The sequence below is a fragment of the Scyliorhinus torazame genome, chromosome 8 (genome assembly GCF_047496885.1).
Source record: "Scyliorhinus torazame isolate Kashiwa2021f chromosome 8, sScyTor2.1, whole genome shotgun sequence".
Classification (NCBI taxonomy): Eukaryota; Metazoa; Chordata; class Chondrichthyes; order Carcharhiniformes; family Scyliorhinidae; genus Scyliorhinus; species Scyliorhinus torazame.
In genome coordinates, this window is record NC_092714.1 from 122,988,487 (window position 1) to 123,008,220 (window position 19,734).

The 19,734-nt window shown below is 47.3% G+C and overlaps 1 protein-coding gene across 1 annotated transcript in view; it reads left to right on the forward strand.

The window, feature by feature from the left end:
* Nucleotides 1–19,734, forward strand: part of LOC140428089 (adhesion G-protein coupled receptor G2-like) — a 138,301-nt gene that overhangs the window by 27,083 nt on the left and 91,484 nt on the right. The window contains exons 3-10 of the mRNA XM_072514136.1: nucleotides 693–740; nucleotides 1,394–1,432; nucleotides 8,590–8,628; nucleotides 9,145–9,192; nucleotides 9,908–9,946; nucleotides 13,005–13,043; nucleotides 13,564–13,611; nucleotides 15,965–16,003. Coding sequence (XP_072370237.1) covers nucleotides 693–740; nucleotides 1,394–1,432; nucleotides 8,590–8,628; nucleotides 9,145–9,192; nucleotides 9,908–9,946; nucleotides 13,005–13,043; nucleotides 13,564–13,611; nucleotides 15,965–16,003 — 339 coding nt within the window. The remainder of the gene's footprint in view (nucleotides 1–692; nucleotides 741–1,393; nucleotides 1,433–8,589; nucleotides 8,629–9,144; nucleotides 9,193–9,907; nucleotides 9,947–13,004; nucleotides 13,044–13,563; nucleotides 13,612–15,964; nucleotides 16,004–19,734) is intronic.

Below are 19,734 nucleotides of genomic sequence, written 5' to 3' on the forward strand. Positions count from 1 at the left end.
ATCTCCGTGGGGCAGTCCCGATCCCCCCGTGGGGGGGGGGGGGGGGGGGTAGGGGGTGGATCCCCATCTCCAGGTGGTCCCAATCGCTGTGGGGTGGGGAGCAAGGGAGACTTTAATGTGGCTTTGAAAAATGGCGCCCTGAGCTCAGAATCCCATCTTTGCTATTGTGCTTAGGCCCTGCACCCTCCCCCCACTCTCTCCACCCCCCCCGCCAAGTTGGCTGTGTTATAGTTGCCATAACAATGAAATTGCACAGAGTGCTGCTAAATCTGGAGAGAAAAGCCAGCACTGTGTAATTTTAGGAATATTCTGCCAGATTTCCCTTCATGTCACATTGACTTAAAATATTTCTTGCCACCAGAGGGGGAAATAGCACTTCACTGTGAGTACATAGTTTGTAGGTGTGTTAAAGAAACTCAGGATATTCCTCTGAACATAATTATTGGCACAATTTAATGCAGAATCAATGACGCAAAATCAATATTACAATTTCTGCGATTAGGTCTGCTCAGGTTGACTTAAATTCTTGAGTGTCAGTGAAGGAATGGTCTGGAACCATTAAACTCGTGAATAATTTCTAATTTTGCTTGATAATTCTGAAGTAGTTCAGTTGTGCTGTGTTCATTTTACAATGCTAGGTACAGCATGTGTGGGATCATTATCTGATCTAAAATTGTGTTCTTTGCTCACAGTTAACAGCACTATTATTAAGGTCACATCATTTACACAGAACACAACAGGTATGGAAAATGTGCTCTTAAAAAATATTAAGAATATAAGAAACCTGAGGTTGAAACTGCAGGAAGCTGGTGAATTAATTTAAATAGAATGATACAGGACAAAGGAGTCTATTTGGCTCATGGATCTTTAAGAGGTCTTTAACAAAGCTACCCAATTAGCCCCACTGACCTGATTGTTCACCCTTGCAGTGAAAGTTTTCCTGTTCCAAATATTTCTCCAATTCCCTTTTGAAAGCTAAAATAGAATTTGCTGGATTCGAAACCATATTAACTTGCCGTGTAAAGTTAATTTTTACTCATCCTCACCCTAATTCCTTTGGCAATAGGGTTAAATCCATATACTTTTGTTTCAGACGTACCTGGCAATGGCTCTAGTTTCCAAAAGTGATCACAGTCTTTATTGTGTAGAACCTCCTGCAATGTCCAAACTCAGATTCACCTAATGACTACACTGGCATCATAAATCGTGAGCTACAGTCTCTTGGCAAAAAAATTCCCTGAGGGGCAATTCACAATATCAGCAGAATAGTTCAGTTGATTTTCTTATTCACTGATATTCTCTAAAAGGCCCCACTTTACTATGCTGGCTCCCGAGGGCAGTATCAATGGAAATCTACCCCATCCAACCAAAATGTTTGTAATTTTTTTTACAGGGAAATCCTTTGCCACTATTACCACCTCATCTATGACAGGTAATTGCAAATAACTATTTGAAAATGACTACTGTACATTTATGAACAAAATTTGATTTTGTTAACATGGCTGTCTGAAATGTAGCTGAGCTTATACTCACCAATGCAGATTAATTGGGCAAATTCTGGCCCCCTATGCATTTGCCACCAGTATCTCCTTTAAGATGAACAGTGATACACAGGAAGGTCTGGTCAAAGAGAGTTGTTCTCACATCCCATGCCTTGTCCATGCCCATTGTCATTAACACCAGAAACTAAGAAAAAGGACAATATAATTTTTAATAACAAAAAGAGCAGTCTGTTGGTTTTAAATGGTATGTCTTACTGCTGGAGAAGGCAACAGTGCATCAGTGTGTGCGTGTAGTTTGGAGATGTGTCAAGGTCACTCGGGGTAAACAGCCATTTCTCTGGAAATTATCGGTAGCACAATTTTCACAGGAAGATCATCAATTCTTGGGAACGAATATTACAATTTTTGAAATGTGTTCCCTTTGTGCTTATTTCAATTCAAATATTGGCTTAGTAGGAACAGTCTGGAACTATTCAACATGTGAAAAATGGAAGATATTGTGATCAAATCCTTAAGCAGACCACCTGTGCTATATTCTGTGTATAATTTACAAAATAATGTTGTGGACAGGGTGTGCCATTGATTGCCTGATCTGAAATCCTGAACACCTTCTCCACAGATGATAACAGTTACTGGCAAGGTGTTCTTTAAGAATATTAAGAATATAAGAAATCTGTAATTGAGTGATTAAACACCCCAGGTACCTGTTGATGTGAGTATCATTGAATCAGAGTGAATAGAAGGAGGTTTTTTGGTTCATCGTGCCTTTGCTGTTTCTTCGCAAGAGCTACTAGGCACGATTCAGCAAAATTCAAAAAGTCCATTTTTGGACGCGTTAAGCGTGGAATTTCTTGTCAGCCACGTTGGCGAGATTGTCGCCCATATTCAATGGCATTTTGTGCCAAAAATGAGGCACATGTTACTCACCATTACTAGCTTTCTCACCGTCTGATTCTCCCGACTTGCATCTCAGCAGCTCGCCATGGGATCGAACCTGTGTCCACAGAGGTGTAAGTACTAACCACTGCGCTACCATGCATTTAAACGCTCCCTCATCACTCATTTCCAGTCAACATACAAGCATGGCAGCATGCAAACCTTCTTGTCACTTTGGGGTTGCCGACCTCACAAGACTTCTCGATGCCATCGATGAGATGTGGGTGACACTGTTTCCTCGCGGGGGTCGGAGGACCCGCAGCAGGGCGGGCAATGCTGCCTGGCAGGCAGTGGCAGCTGCAGTCAGTGCAGGCAGCATGACAAAGAGGACCGCCGATGAATGTAGGAAGAAGGCAAAAGACCTCCAACGAGCTGCAAGGGTAAGTTATCACCTCTCTCCTCACATCAGTTCTGCCTGCCATCCCTCAAATTCTCAAACCCTCCTCCTCACCACCCACCCCCCTCCCCTCCCCCCCCCCCACTCAATCCACTGGCTGATGCTTAACACCCTCTCCACATCCAATCCTTGTACTTGTTCCTCAGAACCTCCTGGCACCCACCAGCACGATCCCTTCATGTCCGGGTGTGGTGCCCAAACATGCCAGCTGCTATGCACTCCCCCTGACCCATCAGGCGTATAATTCACAATGCCTTCTCTTTGTCCCCGCAGGAGAAGATAGCCCATAATAAGCAGGAAAGGACGAAGAAAGGGTAGGAGTCCCAGAAATCAGAGTACTCACCCATAATGAGGGACGAGGCCTGGAGATCACGGGATTGTCCAAGAAGAAAGAAGTCACCAACAGTGAGGTTGGCCTGTGGCAAAGAGGAGAGGGTCCACTGCCCTTCACCCAGATGACCTGTCTCAAGTGAGTTGTTCATGTTCTTCACAAGTATCCTTTCCTCTAACTGGCCACATGTTTATTGTCTCACAGGATCGCCATCTGATAAGGCCGGGCCATTCGGAGTTGTACCCTCCCTTCCACCCAAGAGAACACCTTAGAGGGGAGCACCAAGGAAAACACCGCATTACAGCTATCACCCATACCTTCGACTAGCGCAGAGACACACACCTCGTTGGGCAATATTGGAAGACAAATTTCAAAGGCACTCTCTGGTGAGCACCACACTTCTGCTGATGCACACCAGGTAGACACAGGAACACCCAGGGGAGGCAGCAGCCAGAGATCTGCTGGATCCCAGAACACAGGTGGGTTTCAGCCAGATGCCGAGCCTCTGGACAAGATTCTCCCTAAGTTGATGCAGGTGAGGGACAGAGCTTTGACATTCAGGAGGGGGTTTCACTGACATTCCAGCGAATGCAAGGCCAATTGGAGGAGTCTCAAAGCCTTCAAGTGCAGGAGATGGTGCCGGCAATGTGTGGCGCCGAGGTAAACACTGCTAGTGTGGTGACCGCAGTGGAAAACGTGCAGCACGGCGTCTGCGTCTGGAGTGCTGCTGTCCAAGGCATGGCTCAGTCTGTCCCTACAATTGCTGAGGACCTCGTCACCATGCCCCAATCGCTGAGGGGTGTGTCCCAGAGGCAGGTGGACATTGCACAAAGCACTCCAAAGCATGGCGAAGTCACTGAGGACCATTGCTAAGGTCGTCAACACCAAGGTGCAAACAATGGGGAGCCTGCAGGACCAGCAGAGCTAAATGACTCAGAGGTTTCTGGTGCTTACTCTGGCTGCCTCTCCATCCCATGAAATCCCCTGGGCCTTACGGGTACTCTCAAGCAGGAAGAAGTGCTGGAGGCCAACCCTGGACCTGCCATCAAGGAGACTACAGAGATCAATTCTTCTGAATCCCCCCCTCCTGACACCGGTGCACCTCAAGGGCAGTGGGCATAATAGGGTGGCACGGTAAGTCGGTCGGGGTCCGTCGGCTCCACGCCCTCCAGAGGAAGTCCACTAAGGGCATCAAAGGCCACAGAGTGCGCGGAAAGCTGCAGGCTGCCTCCACCTCTGATATTCATCCTGCGACACACCTAGATGTAACACTAGATCACGGAAATCAAGAAGGGTGAGTACTGAGTGGGCACTGGTGAGATCAATATCTGTAGCTAGGGGGAATGCAAATCTATCACATTAAAATGGCAGCACGGTAGCCTTGTGGATAGCACAATTGCTTCACAGCTCCAGGGTCCCAGGTTCGATTCTGGCTTGGGTCACAGTCTGTGCGGAGTCTGCACATCCTCCCCGTGTGTGCGTGGGTTTCCTCCGGGTGCTCCGGTTTCCTCCCACAGTCCAAAGATGTGCAGGTTAGGTGGATTGGCCATGATAAATTGCCCTTAGTGTCCAAAATTGCCCTTAGTGTTGGGTGGGGTTACTGGGTTATGGGGATAGGGTGGCGGTGTTGACCTTGGGTAGGGTGCTCTTTCCAAGAGCCGGTGCAGACTCGATGGGCTGAATGGCCTCCTTCTGCACTGTAAATTCTATGATAATCTATGATAAAATGTTCACGATTAAAATATGTCACACCTGATACATGTGAAGCCTCTGTCACGTTAATTTTCGGGAAATGGCATGTGGGAGTGTTGAGCTGACGGACGCAGCCTCGTCCTAGAGAAACCTAGAGACGATGAGGGGCTCCCTGGTCCTCCTCTCATGACAGAACCTCACCGCAGCCTGTTCTCAATCCGCCTGCTCCTCCTCGGTCTCGTTTTCCAGCCCCTCCTGGTCCATTTCCTCCTCAGACGAGCTGCATGTCCCTCTTGCTCCTCCGGCATGTCGGCCCGCTGCTGAGCAAGATTGTGGAGGGCACAGCAGACTACCACAAAGCGGGAGACCCTCTAGGAGGTGTACCGCCAGGGTGCCGCCAGAGTGGTCTAGGCATCAGAACGCATGTTAAGCAGCCCAAGGTGCCGCTCAATGACAACACAGATGGCAGCGTGGGCTTCATTGTAACGAGTCTGCCTCGGTCTCAGGTCTCTGCACTGGCATCATCAGCCATGTCATCAGCGTGTATCCCTTGTCCCCCAACTAGCCAACGCGTCATCCTGTGGTGATCTTGAAGACCCAGGGGATCCCCGAGTGCCCCAGGATGTTCATAGAATTAGAATTTTTTTTTTTTTTTTTACACAGTGCAGAAGGAGGCCATTCGGCCCATCGAGTCTGCATCGGCTCTTGGAAAGAGCACCCTACCCAAGGTCAACACCTCCGCCCTATCCCCATAACCCAGTAGCCCCACCCAACACTAAGGGCGATTTTGGACACTAAGGGCAATTTATCATGGCCAATCCACCTAACCCGCACATCTTTAGACTGTGGGAGGAAACCGGAGCACCCGGAGGAAACCCACGCACACACGGGGAGGATGTGCAGACTCCGCACAGACAGTGACCCAAGCCGGAATCGAACCTGGGACCATGGAGCTGTGAAGCAATTGTGCTATCCACAAGGCTACCGTGCTGCCCGTGGATGAGCTGCCACGATGACCTGTCGTGCACGTTCCCAGGGTAGCGGGCTCACACAGGCATGACTTTGAGCCGGTGGTCACACATGATCTGAACATTCAGGTAATGCAACCCATTCCTGTTAATACAAAGCATTCCCTGATGCCATGGTGCTCACAGGGCAACTTGCATGCCCTTGATGAGGCATCCCGGCAATGCAGAAGATCCTGTCGCCTGGGCGCCTTGGTGGGCCCGGTCCAGTTTGAAGGTGATATATGTGTTGCCCAGGCATACAGGACATCCGTCGTCTCCCGGGTTAACCTATGAGTTGAAAATTGGGATAGGCCACACAGGTCCCCACCCGAGCCCTGGAATGAGCCAGTGGCACTGTGGTGACATTCACATCCACTGGGAGTGGGTGTCCTCCTTCTCCATGGGGTTTCATGTCCATGAGGATGTGTCACAAAAGCCACTCTGTCTCCTTGTTGAGATGGAGTCTTCTGCAGCATATGCTGTCTGTCAACTCATGGAAGCAGCAACAATGCCTGTACATTTTGGGCCATCGGTGGCCTCCCATTCTGGCTTCCTCCTCAGCCTGATGGGGGCCGGGTCTTTATATGGTTGACATGTGCTAGCACCTCCAGTCTGTGCTGGAGTTCTGCCTTCTCCGGCATCTGCCCACTTCAGCTGCCACAAGCTTAGCGGGGGCAGCCTCCACGGGATCCCACCAGCAAACATTGTTTTATCTGGAAGGAACTGGAGGAGGAGAGAGAGACTGATAATCAGTTAGGGCCTCCATCCCGGCACCCTCAAATCTGCCAGGCCTCTCCAACCCTTTACCATGACTGTCCCGCCTTCTCTGAGGGCCATTCAGCGAGACAGTTGTGCTGGCAATCCATGCTCTGCACACTCACCCCCGGCCAGATCAGACCCCAGACCTCCACTGAGAACATTGGGGAGACCATGCTCAGCTGCCCTCTGCTCATTCACAAACATATTCTTTCGCTGTGAGAGGGTCCTCAGTGGTGAAGCCCAAGCTCTTTAGTGTTTGATTGTTGGCAGCTGCCTCTATGGTGCTGACGCTCCTAGAGTTCAGGCACATTGTTCAGACATGAAAGGTTGCTGGATATGCAGTGTACTAATGAGACTTGGCACCTGTGCCCTTGAGGAGGTCATTTCAGTTGAGGAGCGTGAAGTACAATCACAGCTAAGAAAACTAATCCCTCATTTGAAATAGCCTTCAGCTGTGCAGCTAGAGGCTGCTCACAGTCAAAGGGAGTGAAATTGACTTTCAGGAGAGAAGCTGCAGCAGGGCTCTGTCCTGGAGAGTTTGGTAGGACAGACAGGCTGCATTTGTGTTTGCCCCTGTTATGGGTATCCACAATATTTAAAGATGTGTTGAAGCCTTCACAGATGCAAAGCCCCTACACCCGCCCCACCAAAGCCCAGGAGTGACCCTGACCTAGAATGCTCCAGCCCCCTGACCAAGTCCAACCCCCATGACGGCCCCCTCCACCCCCCTCCTTCTCCCCCACCTAAGCACTGGGTCAGCAGCTCCAATACCCTTGAGCTGCATGCTGGTAAATTGGAAGGGCTACTCACCTCCTCAATTCCCTTCAGCAGCCATAATAATCTTTATTATTGTCACAAGTAGGCTTACATTAACACTGCAATGAAGTTACTGTGAAAATCCCCTTGTTGCCACATTCCGGCACTGAGGCAGAATTCAAAATGTCCAATTCACTTAACAAGCACATCTTTCGGAACTTGTGGGAAAAAACCGGAGCACCCGGAGGAAACCCAAGCAGACACGGGGAGAACATGCAGACTCCGCACAGACAGTGACCCAAGCCGGGAATTGAACCCGGGTCCCTGGCGCTGTGAAGCAACAGTGCTAACCACTGTGCTACCATGCCCTTGTGCCAGCTTCACATTTATGAAACGGAGTACTAAAGGATGCATAAAATCCCAGTGTCGGGTCGCCATTATGAGCCGGTGGTTTAAGCCAGAGGTTTAGCGTGGTGTGTTTTCTGGCAGAGCTGGCGGCTTGCCTTTGCCGCTGTGAGATCTTCCAGTCACACTGAAGTCCACTCCATTTTGCGTGCCTCACTCACCCGGCTGCTGTGGAACCCGTCACAGAGGTCACCTTCTTACGGAGCAGAAGATCTGACTGGCGGGAAAGGCTGGAAAACCCCGCCAAGAAGTGATTTGGACGCCCTGTGCCTGTGATCAGTCTATGGATGTGCCAAATAACTAGTCCTCCTCTCCTGATCTTTTCCTCTGTAAATTTATCTTTTCAAGAGTGCTGTTAGAATAGAATCTGCTTTTACTAATATTTCAGGCACTGCAATCGAAACCATAAGACTTTCCCATTCAAACCAATTTTTCCACATCTTTACTAATTACCTAAAATTCAGGCTGGATATCTACCATACTACCCTCATATGCCTATAGGGTCCTGCAATACTGAAGACTTTAGAGTAAAGCTAGGCATCATTGAAGAACGGCATTTTGCAATGTTGATGGTGGTGTGAACCAAGGGCTGTTAATCACGTGCTGCACTTGTTAAAACCAAATTGTAAGCAGAAGAGCTGCCATTGCAATAGCATGTTGGTCACCTGGTATACAACTCAGCCATTTTCATTTTCACTGACTTTGGGCAGGTTTACAAAAGGTCCATTCTGCCAGATTAAGCTAAGGGGCGATGTAGCTAGAAATCTATCACATCCGAATTAACCCCTTGTAATCTTTTAACAGGGAATTTGCGTACCATTGCGACGACCTCACCCCTGACAGGTAACTGCAAATCGGAGACTGAGAGCGTTAAAATTACATTAATTATTTTCGCAAAGCAGGCCATAACACCTTGCTGACTAAAAACAATTTCTTCTCATGTTCTCTCTCGTATTTTTCAATGGTTCAAAAATTACCAGTAGAATGCTTGTAAAAGGCATGTCTTGCCACCAGAGGGTGAAATGGGAGATTGGTGTGAGGGCACGGATGTGTGGAGGAAATTCAGGATATAACGACGTTCCTCTGAATGTTATGACTGGCACAGTTTTACGGGCATATCGATAACTAGGAATTAATGTTAATGTTTCTGAAATGAGTTATGCTCAGGCTGACTTAAATTCTTGACTGGCAGTGAAGGAATCGTCTGGATCTATCAAACTCATGAAAAATTTCTCATCATGGAATATAGTCCTAACGAAATTCAGTTGTTCCGTCACCTGTGGACATTTTACAATGTAATGTTATGAACAGGATGTGAGGGCTGATTGTCTGATCTGAACTCGGGCTCTTTCCTTACAGCTCACAGTACTACTATTAATGTGACATCATCTGCACAGAACACAACAGGTACGGAAAATGTCCTCTTTAAATGTATTAAGAATATATGACACCTGATACTGAAAATGGGTAGTTAAACTGCAGGAAGCTGTTGAAATGATTGACATAGAATCATAGAGGAGGCTATTTTGCTCATGATGTCATTGGCAGATTTTTGTAAGAGTTATCCAGTTAGCCACACTGCGCTCACTTTTCACCATTTCCTCTTTTCCAGTATTTCTCCAATTCATTTTTTAAAGTTACAACAGAATCTACGGTTTGACTGTGGATTCTAACCCCATGTCAGCTCACGGTGTTGAATTAAGTTTGCCTCATCTCCCCTCTACTTCTTTCGGTAATAATTTTCAATCATGTTCTCTTGTTACAGACCAGGCTGTCAATGGATACAGTTTTCGACAATGATCACACCCTTAAATACATCAAATCTCCTACTGTGTCCGAACTGTGACAGTCAAACTCAGTGTCATCTTATGCCTACATTAAAAAAAAATTAAAAGCTTTGTAACCCATCGGCCCAGTCTCCGAGCAAAGTAATGCGCTTAGAGGTAATTTTCAGTATCAGTGGAGGTGGACAGCCTGCAGTGCCAGATTGGAAATGGCTATATATATTCCAGTTGATTTTCTTATCCACTGACATTCTCTGAAAGGCCAGTCTGCCATGTTATCTCCCGAGAGCAATGGAAATCTGCCACATCCAACCAAACTATTTGTTATATCTTTGCAGGGAACTCCTTTACCACTATTACCACCACATCTATGACAGGTAATTGCAAATAGCTGTTTGGGAGATTAATATTTTGGAAAGATCACTGTACATTTATGATCAAAGTTTGACTTTGTTTACTTGACTGTATGAGTGTACCTGTACTCCTTCTCGCCAATGCATATTGACAAATTCCAGCCCATCTGTTCATTTGGAGGCAGCATCTCCTTCAAGATGCACAATAATATACAAGGTCTGGACAAATAGTATTTTCCAAATCCACTGTCTTGTCACAAACCCATTGTCAATGATACAAAAATCTGCAAAACATGCCGATATAGTTCTTAAGAACAAAAGGATTCATCATTAAGTTTTAAATGATACTTATTACCACCGTGGGGGAGAACATGCGCATCAAAATATGGGTGTAGTTTGAACATGTGTAGACGATACACCAGGTAAATGGACATTCAACTGGAAATTATCATTGGCAGAATTTTAATGAGATGAGGAGCTCTGAGTGTTAATATTACAATTTTAAATATTTGTTCACTTTGTGCTTATTTCAATTCAAATATTAGCAGCGGGGGAACAGTCCAGATTTATTCAACTCATGAAGATTGTAACTTTTTGTAATCAGTAATTCCCCTGTGTCACATTGTGTGTCGAATTTACAAAAGTAGGTTGTGGACGGGGTGTGGGTGTGGATTGTCTGATCTGAAATCCCATAGTGAACAGACTGTTGTTAATGTGATACCTTCTCCATAGACACTGTAAACCCGCTCTTTGAGCATAATAACAATGTCAGAAATCTGGGGCGTCATTCTCCGCCGGCGGGAGTCTCCGTTTTGCCGGCGCCCGGGGGTTTCCCGACGGCGTGGGGCTGCCCCACAATGGGAAACCCCATTGACCGGCCGGTGTAACGGAGCATCCCGCCAGCGGGTCGGGGCAGAAATGTGGCGGGGCGGGATGGAGAATTTCGCTCCTGATATTGAAATTAAATGGCTAAGTCCAAAGATGTGCAGGTGAGGTAGGTTGGCCATGCTAAATGGTCCCTTAGTATCCAAAGGTTAGGTGTAGTTATGGGTTTGGGATGGGGGAATGGGCCTGGGTAGGGTGGTCTTTCATAGGGTCGGTGCAGATTTGATGGGATGAATGGCTCCTTTTGCGCTGTAGACACTCTATGATTCTAAGCACCACATAAAACTGTTGACGGATCATCATTGGATCATACCGAAGGATGCTATTTAGTTCATTGGGTCTGCGATGCCTTCAGATTCCACCAATTTTTCAGGTTCCAAACTAAACCATAAGAATTCTCTGAATCTTGCATTTGGTAATTTTTCTAATTACCTTAACTCCATTCACTCTGGATACCTACCATATTCCTAGTCGATACAGTCTCATGTAGGACTGTTCCCTTAATGTCTATAATTTCCTACAATGTTGAAGCTCTTCAAGTCAATGCTAGGCATCAATAAAGAACCATATTTTGCAATGTATATTGTGTTCTGAACCAATGGCCAACCCATTATCCACATGTTGCACTTGTTAAGATTCAGTGTCAGCAGGAGAGCTGACTTTGCAGTAGAGCATTGTCCACTCGGTATACACCTCAGCCATTTTCCTATTCACTGAATCTGGGCAGGTTTAGAAAAGGTCTATTCAGATAACCCAAGGATTGATGTAGCTGGAAATCTACCACATTCGACCGAACCCTTTGTAATCTTTTTTACAGGAATTCCTTTACCAATGCGGAAACCTTACCCGTAACAGGGAACTGCAAATTGCTGATGAGGAGCCTATATTTGTTTTAAATGGCAGTTGTCCATTAATTAAAATATCTGAAATGACTTCTCATCACAACCCAAGCCAGAACAACCGTTCCTCTGAAAATTAGCAGTGGCAGGAAAGTAATGAGAAGATCAGTGAATATGAAAATTAATATGACAATTATTAAAGTTTGTTCCCGTTGTACTAATTTCACTTCAAATATTGATTCAGAATGAACAGTCTGGATCTATTTGACTCATGAAAAACATAACATTATGCAATCAAATCCTGAAGTAGAACCCAGTGTGATATTCTATATATAATTTACTAAATAATGTGTGGACAGGGTGTGGCTTTTGATTGTCTGATCTGAAATCCTCCAGTGGACAGCACGATTGTTAATGTGACACGTTCTCCACAGATGATGATAGGTATTGATAATGCACTCTTTGAGCATATATCCAAAAATGGAAATAATAAATCTGATGTTGTACTTAATTGTAATAAGCACTCGAGGATATTGTTGCTGTGATTATAATCAAAGCACACCGGAGAGATGGAGGGCCCCCCACGGTGTGTTTTCTGGCAGTGCCGGCGGTTTCCCTTTGGCACTGCGAGATCTTCCAGTCTCACTGAAGTCCACACCGTTTTGCGTGTCTCACCCATCCGGCTGCTGTGGAATCCGCCACAGAGGTCACCTTCTTACGAACCAGATGATCCGACTGGTGAGAAAGGCTTGAAAATCCCGCCCAGAAGTGTTTTGGCTCCCTGTGCTTGTGATCACTCGATGGATGTGCCAAATAACTAGTCCCTCTCTCCTGCTCTTTTCCTCCGTAAATTTATCTTTTCAAGAGTGCTGTTATAATGTGTTTTATTATTTTTTCAGGCGCTGCAATCTAAACCATAAGACTTTCCCATTCAAACCAATTTTTCCACATCTTACTTCAAGTACCTTTACTAATTACCTAAAATTCAGACTGGATATCTACTACACTAGCAGTGGATAGAGTCTCATGTAAGACGGTGCCCTAAATGTCTATAGGTTCCAACAATATTGAAGACTTTAGAGTCATGCTAGGCATCATTGAAGAACGGCATTTTGCAATGTTGATGGTGCTGTGAACCAAAGGCTGTTAATCACGTGCTGCACTTGTTAAAATCCACATTATCAGCAGAAGAGCTGACATTGCAATAGCATGTTGGTCACCTGGTATACAGCTCAGCCATTTTCATATTACTGACTTTGGGCAGGTTTATAAAAGGTCCATTCTGTCAGATTAACCTAAGAGGCGATGCAGCTAGAAATCTACCACATCCGAACTAACCCCTTGTAATCTTTTAACAGGGAATTTGCGTACCAATGCGACAACCTCACACCTGACAGGTAACTGCAAATAGGAGACTGAGAGCTTTAAATTTAATTTAGCTCTTTTCGCAAAGCAGGCCATAACACTTGCTGACTAAAAACAATTTCTTCTCATGTTCTCTCGCGTATTTTTCAATGGTTCAAAAATAATCAGTCGAATGCTTGTAAAAGGCATGTCTCGCCACCAGAGGGTGAAATGGCAGATTGGTGTGAGGGCATGGTTTGTGGATGTGTGGAGGAAATTCAGGATATATCGACGTTCCTCTGAACGTTATCACTGGCACAATTTTACGGGATATCGATAACTAGGAATCAATGTTAATGTTTCTGAAGTTAGTTCTGTTCAGCTTGATTTAAATTTATGAGTGCCTTGAAGGAATCATCTGGATCTCTCAAACTCATGAAACATTTCTCATCTTGGAATATGGTCCCAAAGAATTTCAGTTGTTCCATCACCTGTGAACATTTTACAAAGTAATGTTATCAACAGGATGTGAGGGCTGATTGTCTGATCTGAAATCGGGCTCTTTCCTTACAGCTCACAGCACTACTATTAATGTGACAACATCTGCACAGAACACAACAGGTACGGAAAATGTCCTCTTCGAATATATTAAGAATATATGACACCTGATACAGAAAATGGGTAGTTTAGCTGCAGGAAGCTGTTGATGTCATTTAAATAGAATCATAGAGGAGGCTGTTTGGCTCATGGTGTCAATGGCAGTTTTTTGTTAGAGTTATCCAGTTAGCCACACTGCTTTCACTTTTCACCATTTCCTCTTTTCCAGTATTTCTCCAATTCCCTTTTTAAAGTTACAACAGAATCTACGTTTTGACTGTGGATTCTAACCCATGTCAGCTCACTGTGTTAAATTCATTTCTCTCATCCCCCCTTTACTTCTTTTGGTAATAATTTCAATCATGTCATAAGAACATAAGAACTAGGAGCAGGAGTAGGCCATCTGGCCCCTCGAGCCTGCTCCACCATTCAGTGAGATCATGGCTGATCTTTTGTGGACTCAGCTCCACTTTCCGGCCCGAACACCATAACCCTTAATCCCTTTATTCTTCAAAAAACTATCTATCTTTATCTTAAAAACATTTAACTGGGTAAGGAATTCCATAGATTCACAACCCTTTGGGTGAAGAAGTTCCTCCTAAACTCAGTCCTAAATCTACTTCCCCTTATTTTGAGGCTATGCCCCCTAGTTCTGCTTTCACCAGCCAGTGGAAACAACCTGCCCGCATCTATCCTATCTATTCCCTTCATAATTTTATATGTTTCTGGAAGATCCCCCCTCATCCTTCTAAATCCCAACGAGTACAGTCCCAGTCTACTCAACCTCTCCTCTTAATCCAACCCCTTCAGCTCTGGGATTAACCTAGTGAATCTCCTCTGCACACCCTCCAGCACCAGTATGTCCTTTCTCAAGTAAGGAGATCAAAACTGAACACAATACTCCAGGTGTGGCCTCACTAGCACCTTATACAATAGCAGAATAGCCTCCCTCATCTTAAACTCCATCCCTCTAGCAATGAAGGACAAAATTCCATTTGCCTTCTTAATCACCTGTTGCACCTGTAAACCAACTTTTTGCAACTCATGCACTAGCTTACCCAGGTCTCTCTGCTCAGCAGCATGTTTTAATATTTTATCATTTAAATAATAATCCCTTTTGCTGTTATTCCTACCAAAATGGATAACCTCACATTTGTCAACATTGTCTTCCGTCTGCCAGACCCGAGCCCATTCACTTAGCCTATCCAAATCGCTCTGCAGACTTCCAATATCCTCTGCACTTTTTGCTTTACCATTCACCTTAGTGTCGTCTGCAAACTTGGACACATTGCCCTTGGTCCCCAGCTCCAAATCATCTGTGTAAATTGTGAACAATTGTGGGCCCAACACTGCTCCCTGAGGGACACCACTAGCTACTGATTGCCAACCAGAGAAACACCCATTAATCCCCACTCTTTGCTTTCTATTAATTAACCAATCCTCTATCCATGCTACTACTTTCCCCTTAATGCCATGCATCTTTACCTTATGCAGCAACCTTTTATGTGGCACCTTGTCAAAGGCCTTCTGGAAATCCAGATATACCACATCCATTGGCTCCCTGTTATCTACCGCACTGGTAATGTCCTCAAAAAATTCCACTAAATTAGTCAGGCACGACCTGCCCTATATGAACCCATGCTGCGTCTGCCCAATGGGACAATTTCCATCCAGATGCCTCACTATTTCTTCCTTGATGATGGATTCCAGCATCTTCCCTACTACCGAAGTTCAGCTCACTGGCCTATAATTACCCGCTTTCTGCCTACCTCCTTTTTTAAACAGTGTTGTCATGTTTGCTAATTTCCAATCTGCCGGGACCACCCCAGAGTCTAGTGAATTTTGGTAAATTATCACTAGTGCATTTGCAATTTCCCTAGCCATCTCTTTTAGCACTCTGGGATGCATTCCATCAGGGCCAGGAGACTTGTCTACCTTTAGCCCCATTAGCTTGCCCATCACTACCCCCTTAGTGATAACAATCCTCTCAAGATCCTCACCTGTCATAGCCTCTTATTACAGATCAGCCTGACAATGGGTGCAGTTTTCCATAATGATCATACCCTTTAATATGTAGAATCTCCTGCAATATCCAAACTGTGACAGTCAAACTCAGTGTTAACTCATGCCTATGTTTAAAAAAATTAAAAGCTTTGTAACCGATCGGCCCAGTCTCCAAGCAAAGCATAGCTCTTGGAGGCAATTTTCAGTATCAGTGGAGGTGGACAGCCTGCAGTGCTAGATAGGAAACTGCTGTATATTCCAGTTGATTTTTTTCATCCAGTGACTTTCTCTAAAAGGCCAGTCTGCCATGTTAGCTCCCGAGGACAATGGAAATCTGCCCCATCCAACCAAACTGTTTGTTATCTCTTTGCAGGGTACTCCTTTACCACTATTACCACCGCATCTGTGACAGGTAATTGCAAATATCTGTTTGCGGAGATTAATATTTTTGAAGTGTCCATAGTACATTTATGAATAAAGATTGACTTTGTTTACTTGACTGTATGAGTGTACCTGTGCTCCTACTCGCCAATGCATATTGACAAATTCCAGCTCCTCTGTTCATTTGGAGGTAGCATCTCATAGAATCATTGAATTTACAGTGCTGAATGAGGCCATTCAGCCCATCGAGTCTGCACCGGTCCTTGGAAAGAGCACCCTACCCAAGCCCACAATTTCACCCTATCCCCGGAACCCAATAACCCTACTTCATCTTTTTGGACACTAAGGGCAATTTATCACGGCCAATCCACCTAACCCGCATATCTTTGGACTGTGGGAGGAAACTGGTGCACCCGGAGGAAACCCACGCAAACACGGGGAGAACGTGCAGACTCCGCACAGATAGTGACCCAAGCCAGGAATCGAACCTGGGACCCTGGAGCTGTGAATCAACTATTCTAACCACTGTGCGACCGTGCTACTGTAAGATGCACAACAATACACAGGGGGTGGGATTCTCCTTTCCGGGGAATAAGTCCCCACACCGGCGGGCGAACCGGTGCCAACCACTCCGGCGTCAACAGCACCCGAAAGTGCGGAAATCTCCATAATTTCAGGGGCTAGGTGGACCCCGGAAGGGTCACCGCTGCTCCAACCAGCGCCGGTGTTGTTCCACGCATGCGCAGACTGGCCGCCGTATTCTGGCGCATGCGAGGGAGGTTGTCTTCTCCGCTTTGGCCATGGCGGAGCCCTACAGGGGCCGGCGCGGAAGGAAGAAGTGCCCCCACGGCACAGGCCCTCCGGCAGTTCGCTGGGCCCCGATTGCGGGCCAGGCCAGCCCCATTGTCGGATCCGCCCACGCCCCCCGAGGACCGCCCCAGGCCGACTTACATTCCAGGACCCGCTGTGTGGGACCATGCCTAACCCACACCGGTGGGACTGGCCAAGAACTGACGGTCGCTCGGCCCATCAGGGCCCAGAGAATTGCCGGGGGAGCAGTTGCCAACGGCCCCCGACCGGCGTGGCGTGAAACCCGCTCCCGCCCGAAAACCGGGGCCAGAGAATACGGCAGACGGCGTCAGGGCTGCGGGGCCGGCTTATCACCGCCCCCCCGGGGATTCTCCGACCTGGCTGGGGTCGGAGAATCCCACTGCAAGATTGGACAAATAATATTTTCCAAATCCACTGTCTTGTCACAAACCTGGGGTGGGATTCTCTGATCCTGAGGCTAAGAGTTGACGCCGTCGTAAACACCGTTGTGTTTCTCTACGGCGTCCACATGGCCTCAGGATCAGCAATTCTGGCCCCTATCGGGGGCCAGCATGGCAATGGAGTGACCCTCGCCGCTCCAGGTGCTAATCCCGGCGTCAACTGAGCGCCGCTGGGTCCGCGCATGCGCAGTGTCACCGGTGCCAATGCGCGCATGCGCAATGTGACCGGTCTAATGCGTGCGTGCGCAGTGGCTCCCTTCTCCGTGCCACCCCCAACGCAACATGGCATAGGGCAAAAGGAGCCGGCGCAGAAGAAATGAGGCCCCTGCCCGAGAGGCTGGCCCGCTGATTGGTGGGCCCCGATCATGGGCCAGGACACAACGGAGGCCCCTCCCAGGGTCGAACCCAACCCCCTTCCAACAGGGTGCCTCTGGACCCTTCCACACTGAGGTCCCGCCAGCTAAGAGCATGTTAGAACGGCGCCGGCAGGACTCGGGTTTTCTGTTACGGCCATTCAGCCCATCCCGGGTGGAGAAATCGCCGGGTGGGGGGGGGGTCCATGTAGAGCGGCTATGCGGAGAATCGCATCCTGGCGTTGGGGCGGCGTGGCACGATTTGCGCTGGTCGCGCCGATTCTCCGGCCCAACCCCGGGCTGAGAGAATCCCGCCCACGTTGTCAATGATACAAGAAACTGCAAAACACGCCGATATCGTTCTTAAGAACAAAAGGATCAATCGTTGAGTTTTAAATGATACATATTACCAGCTAGGGTGAGAACATGTGCATCAAAATATGGATGTAGTATGCACATGTGCAGACGATACACCAGGTAAACGGACATTCTTCTGCAAATGATCATTGGCAGAATTTTAATGAGAGGGACTCGGAGAATTAATATTACAATTTTAAATATTTGTTGACTTTGTGCTTATTTCAATTCAAATATTGGCTGCGGGGGAACAGTCCAGATTTATTCAGCTCAAATTGTAACTTTTTGTAATCAGTAATCCTCCTGTGTCACTTTGTGTGTCGAATTTACAAAATTATGTTGTGGATGGGTGGGGTGTGGGTGTGGATTGTCTGATCTGAAATCCCAGAGTGAACAGATACCTTCTCCACAGATACTGAAAAACCTGCACTTTGAGCATATTAACAATGTCAGAAATCATAGGCGGGATTCTCTGAAAATGGGGCTATGCTCACGCCAGTGGGGAAACCGGTGGCAACGACTCCGGCGTCAACGGCCCCCCAAGGTGAGGAATTCTCACCTTTCTAGGGGGCTAGGTTGCCGCCGGAGTCGTCACCGCTGCTCCAGCCGGCGGCAAAGGGCCGGCGCGAGTTCGTGCATGCGCGGTATGGCCGGCGTGATCTCGCTCATACGCGGACCGGCCGGCGTATTTCCGCGCATGTGTGGGGATTCTCTTCTACGCGCCGGCTCCCGGGCAATATGACGGAGCCCTACAGGGGCCCGGATGGGAGGAAAGAAGGCCCCCGCAGAACCAGCCCGCCCGCTGGATTGGTAAGCCCCGGTCACAGGCCAGGCCACCGTGGGGCTCCCCCGGGATCGGATCCCCCGCGCCACCCCCGCAAACTTACGTGCCAGGTCCCGCCGTGCGTGAGGTGAGTAATTCACGCCAACGGGACTGGCCAAAACTGGACGGCCACTCGGTCCATCGGGGCCCAGAGCATCGCCGGGGGCCGCTGTCAACGCCCCCCGACCGGCGTGTCGGGAATCTCGCTGCTGCTTAAAAAACTGCACCGGAGAATAGGGCATCCAGCGTCGGGGCGGTGGGGCGGGATTCGCGCCACCCCCCGGGGATTCGCCGACCGGCAGGGTTCAGAGAATCCCGGCCCTGATGTTGAAATTGAATGGCTAAGACCAAAGATGTGCAGGTTAGGTAGGTTGGCCATGCTAAATTGCCCCTAAGTCTGCAAACGTTAGGTGTAGTTAAGGAGATAGGAGGGGGGGTTTTGGCCTGGGTAGGGTGGTCTTTCAGAGGGTCAGTGCAGACTTGATGGGCCGAATGGCTCCTTTTGCACTGTAGACACTCTATGATTCAAAGCATGATGTAAAACTGGTGACGGATGATCATTGGATCATACTGAAGGAGGCTATTTGGTTCATTGTGTCTGTGATGGCTTCAGATTCCACAAGTTTTTCACGCTGTGAACTAAATCATAAGAACTCTCCGAATTAAAAATAATTTCTCCTCAGTTTACATTTTGCAATTTTGCTAATTACCTTAAATCCATTCACTCTGGTTACCTACCATATTCCTAGTCGATACAGCCCCATGTAGGACTGTTCCCCTAATGTCTATAATTTCCTAAAATGTTAAAGCTCTTTAAGTCAGTGCTAAGCATCAATAAAGAACTGTATTTTGCAATGTATATTGTGGAGTGAGCCAAAGGCCTGACCCATAGCCACATGTTGCACTTATTAAGATTCAGGAGAGCTGACTCTGCAGTAAAACATTGGCCACCTGGTAT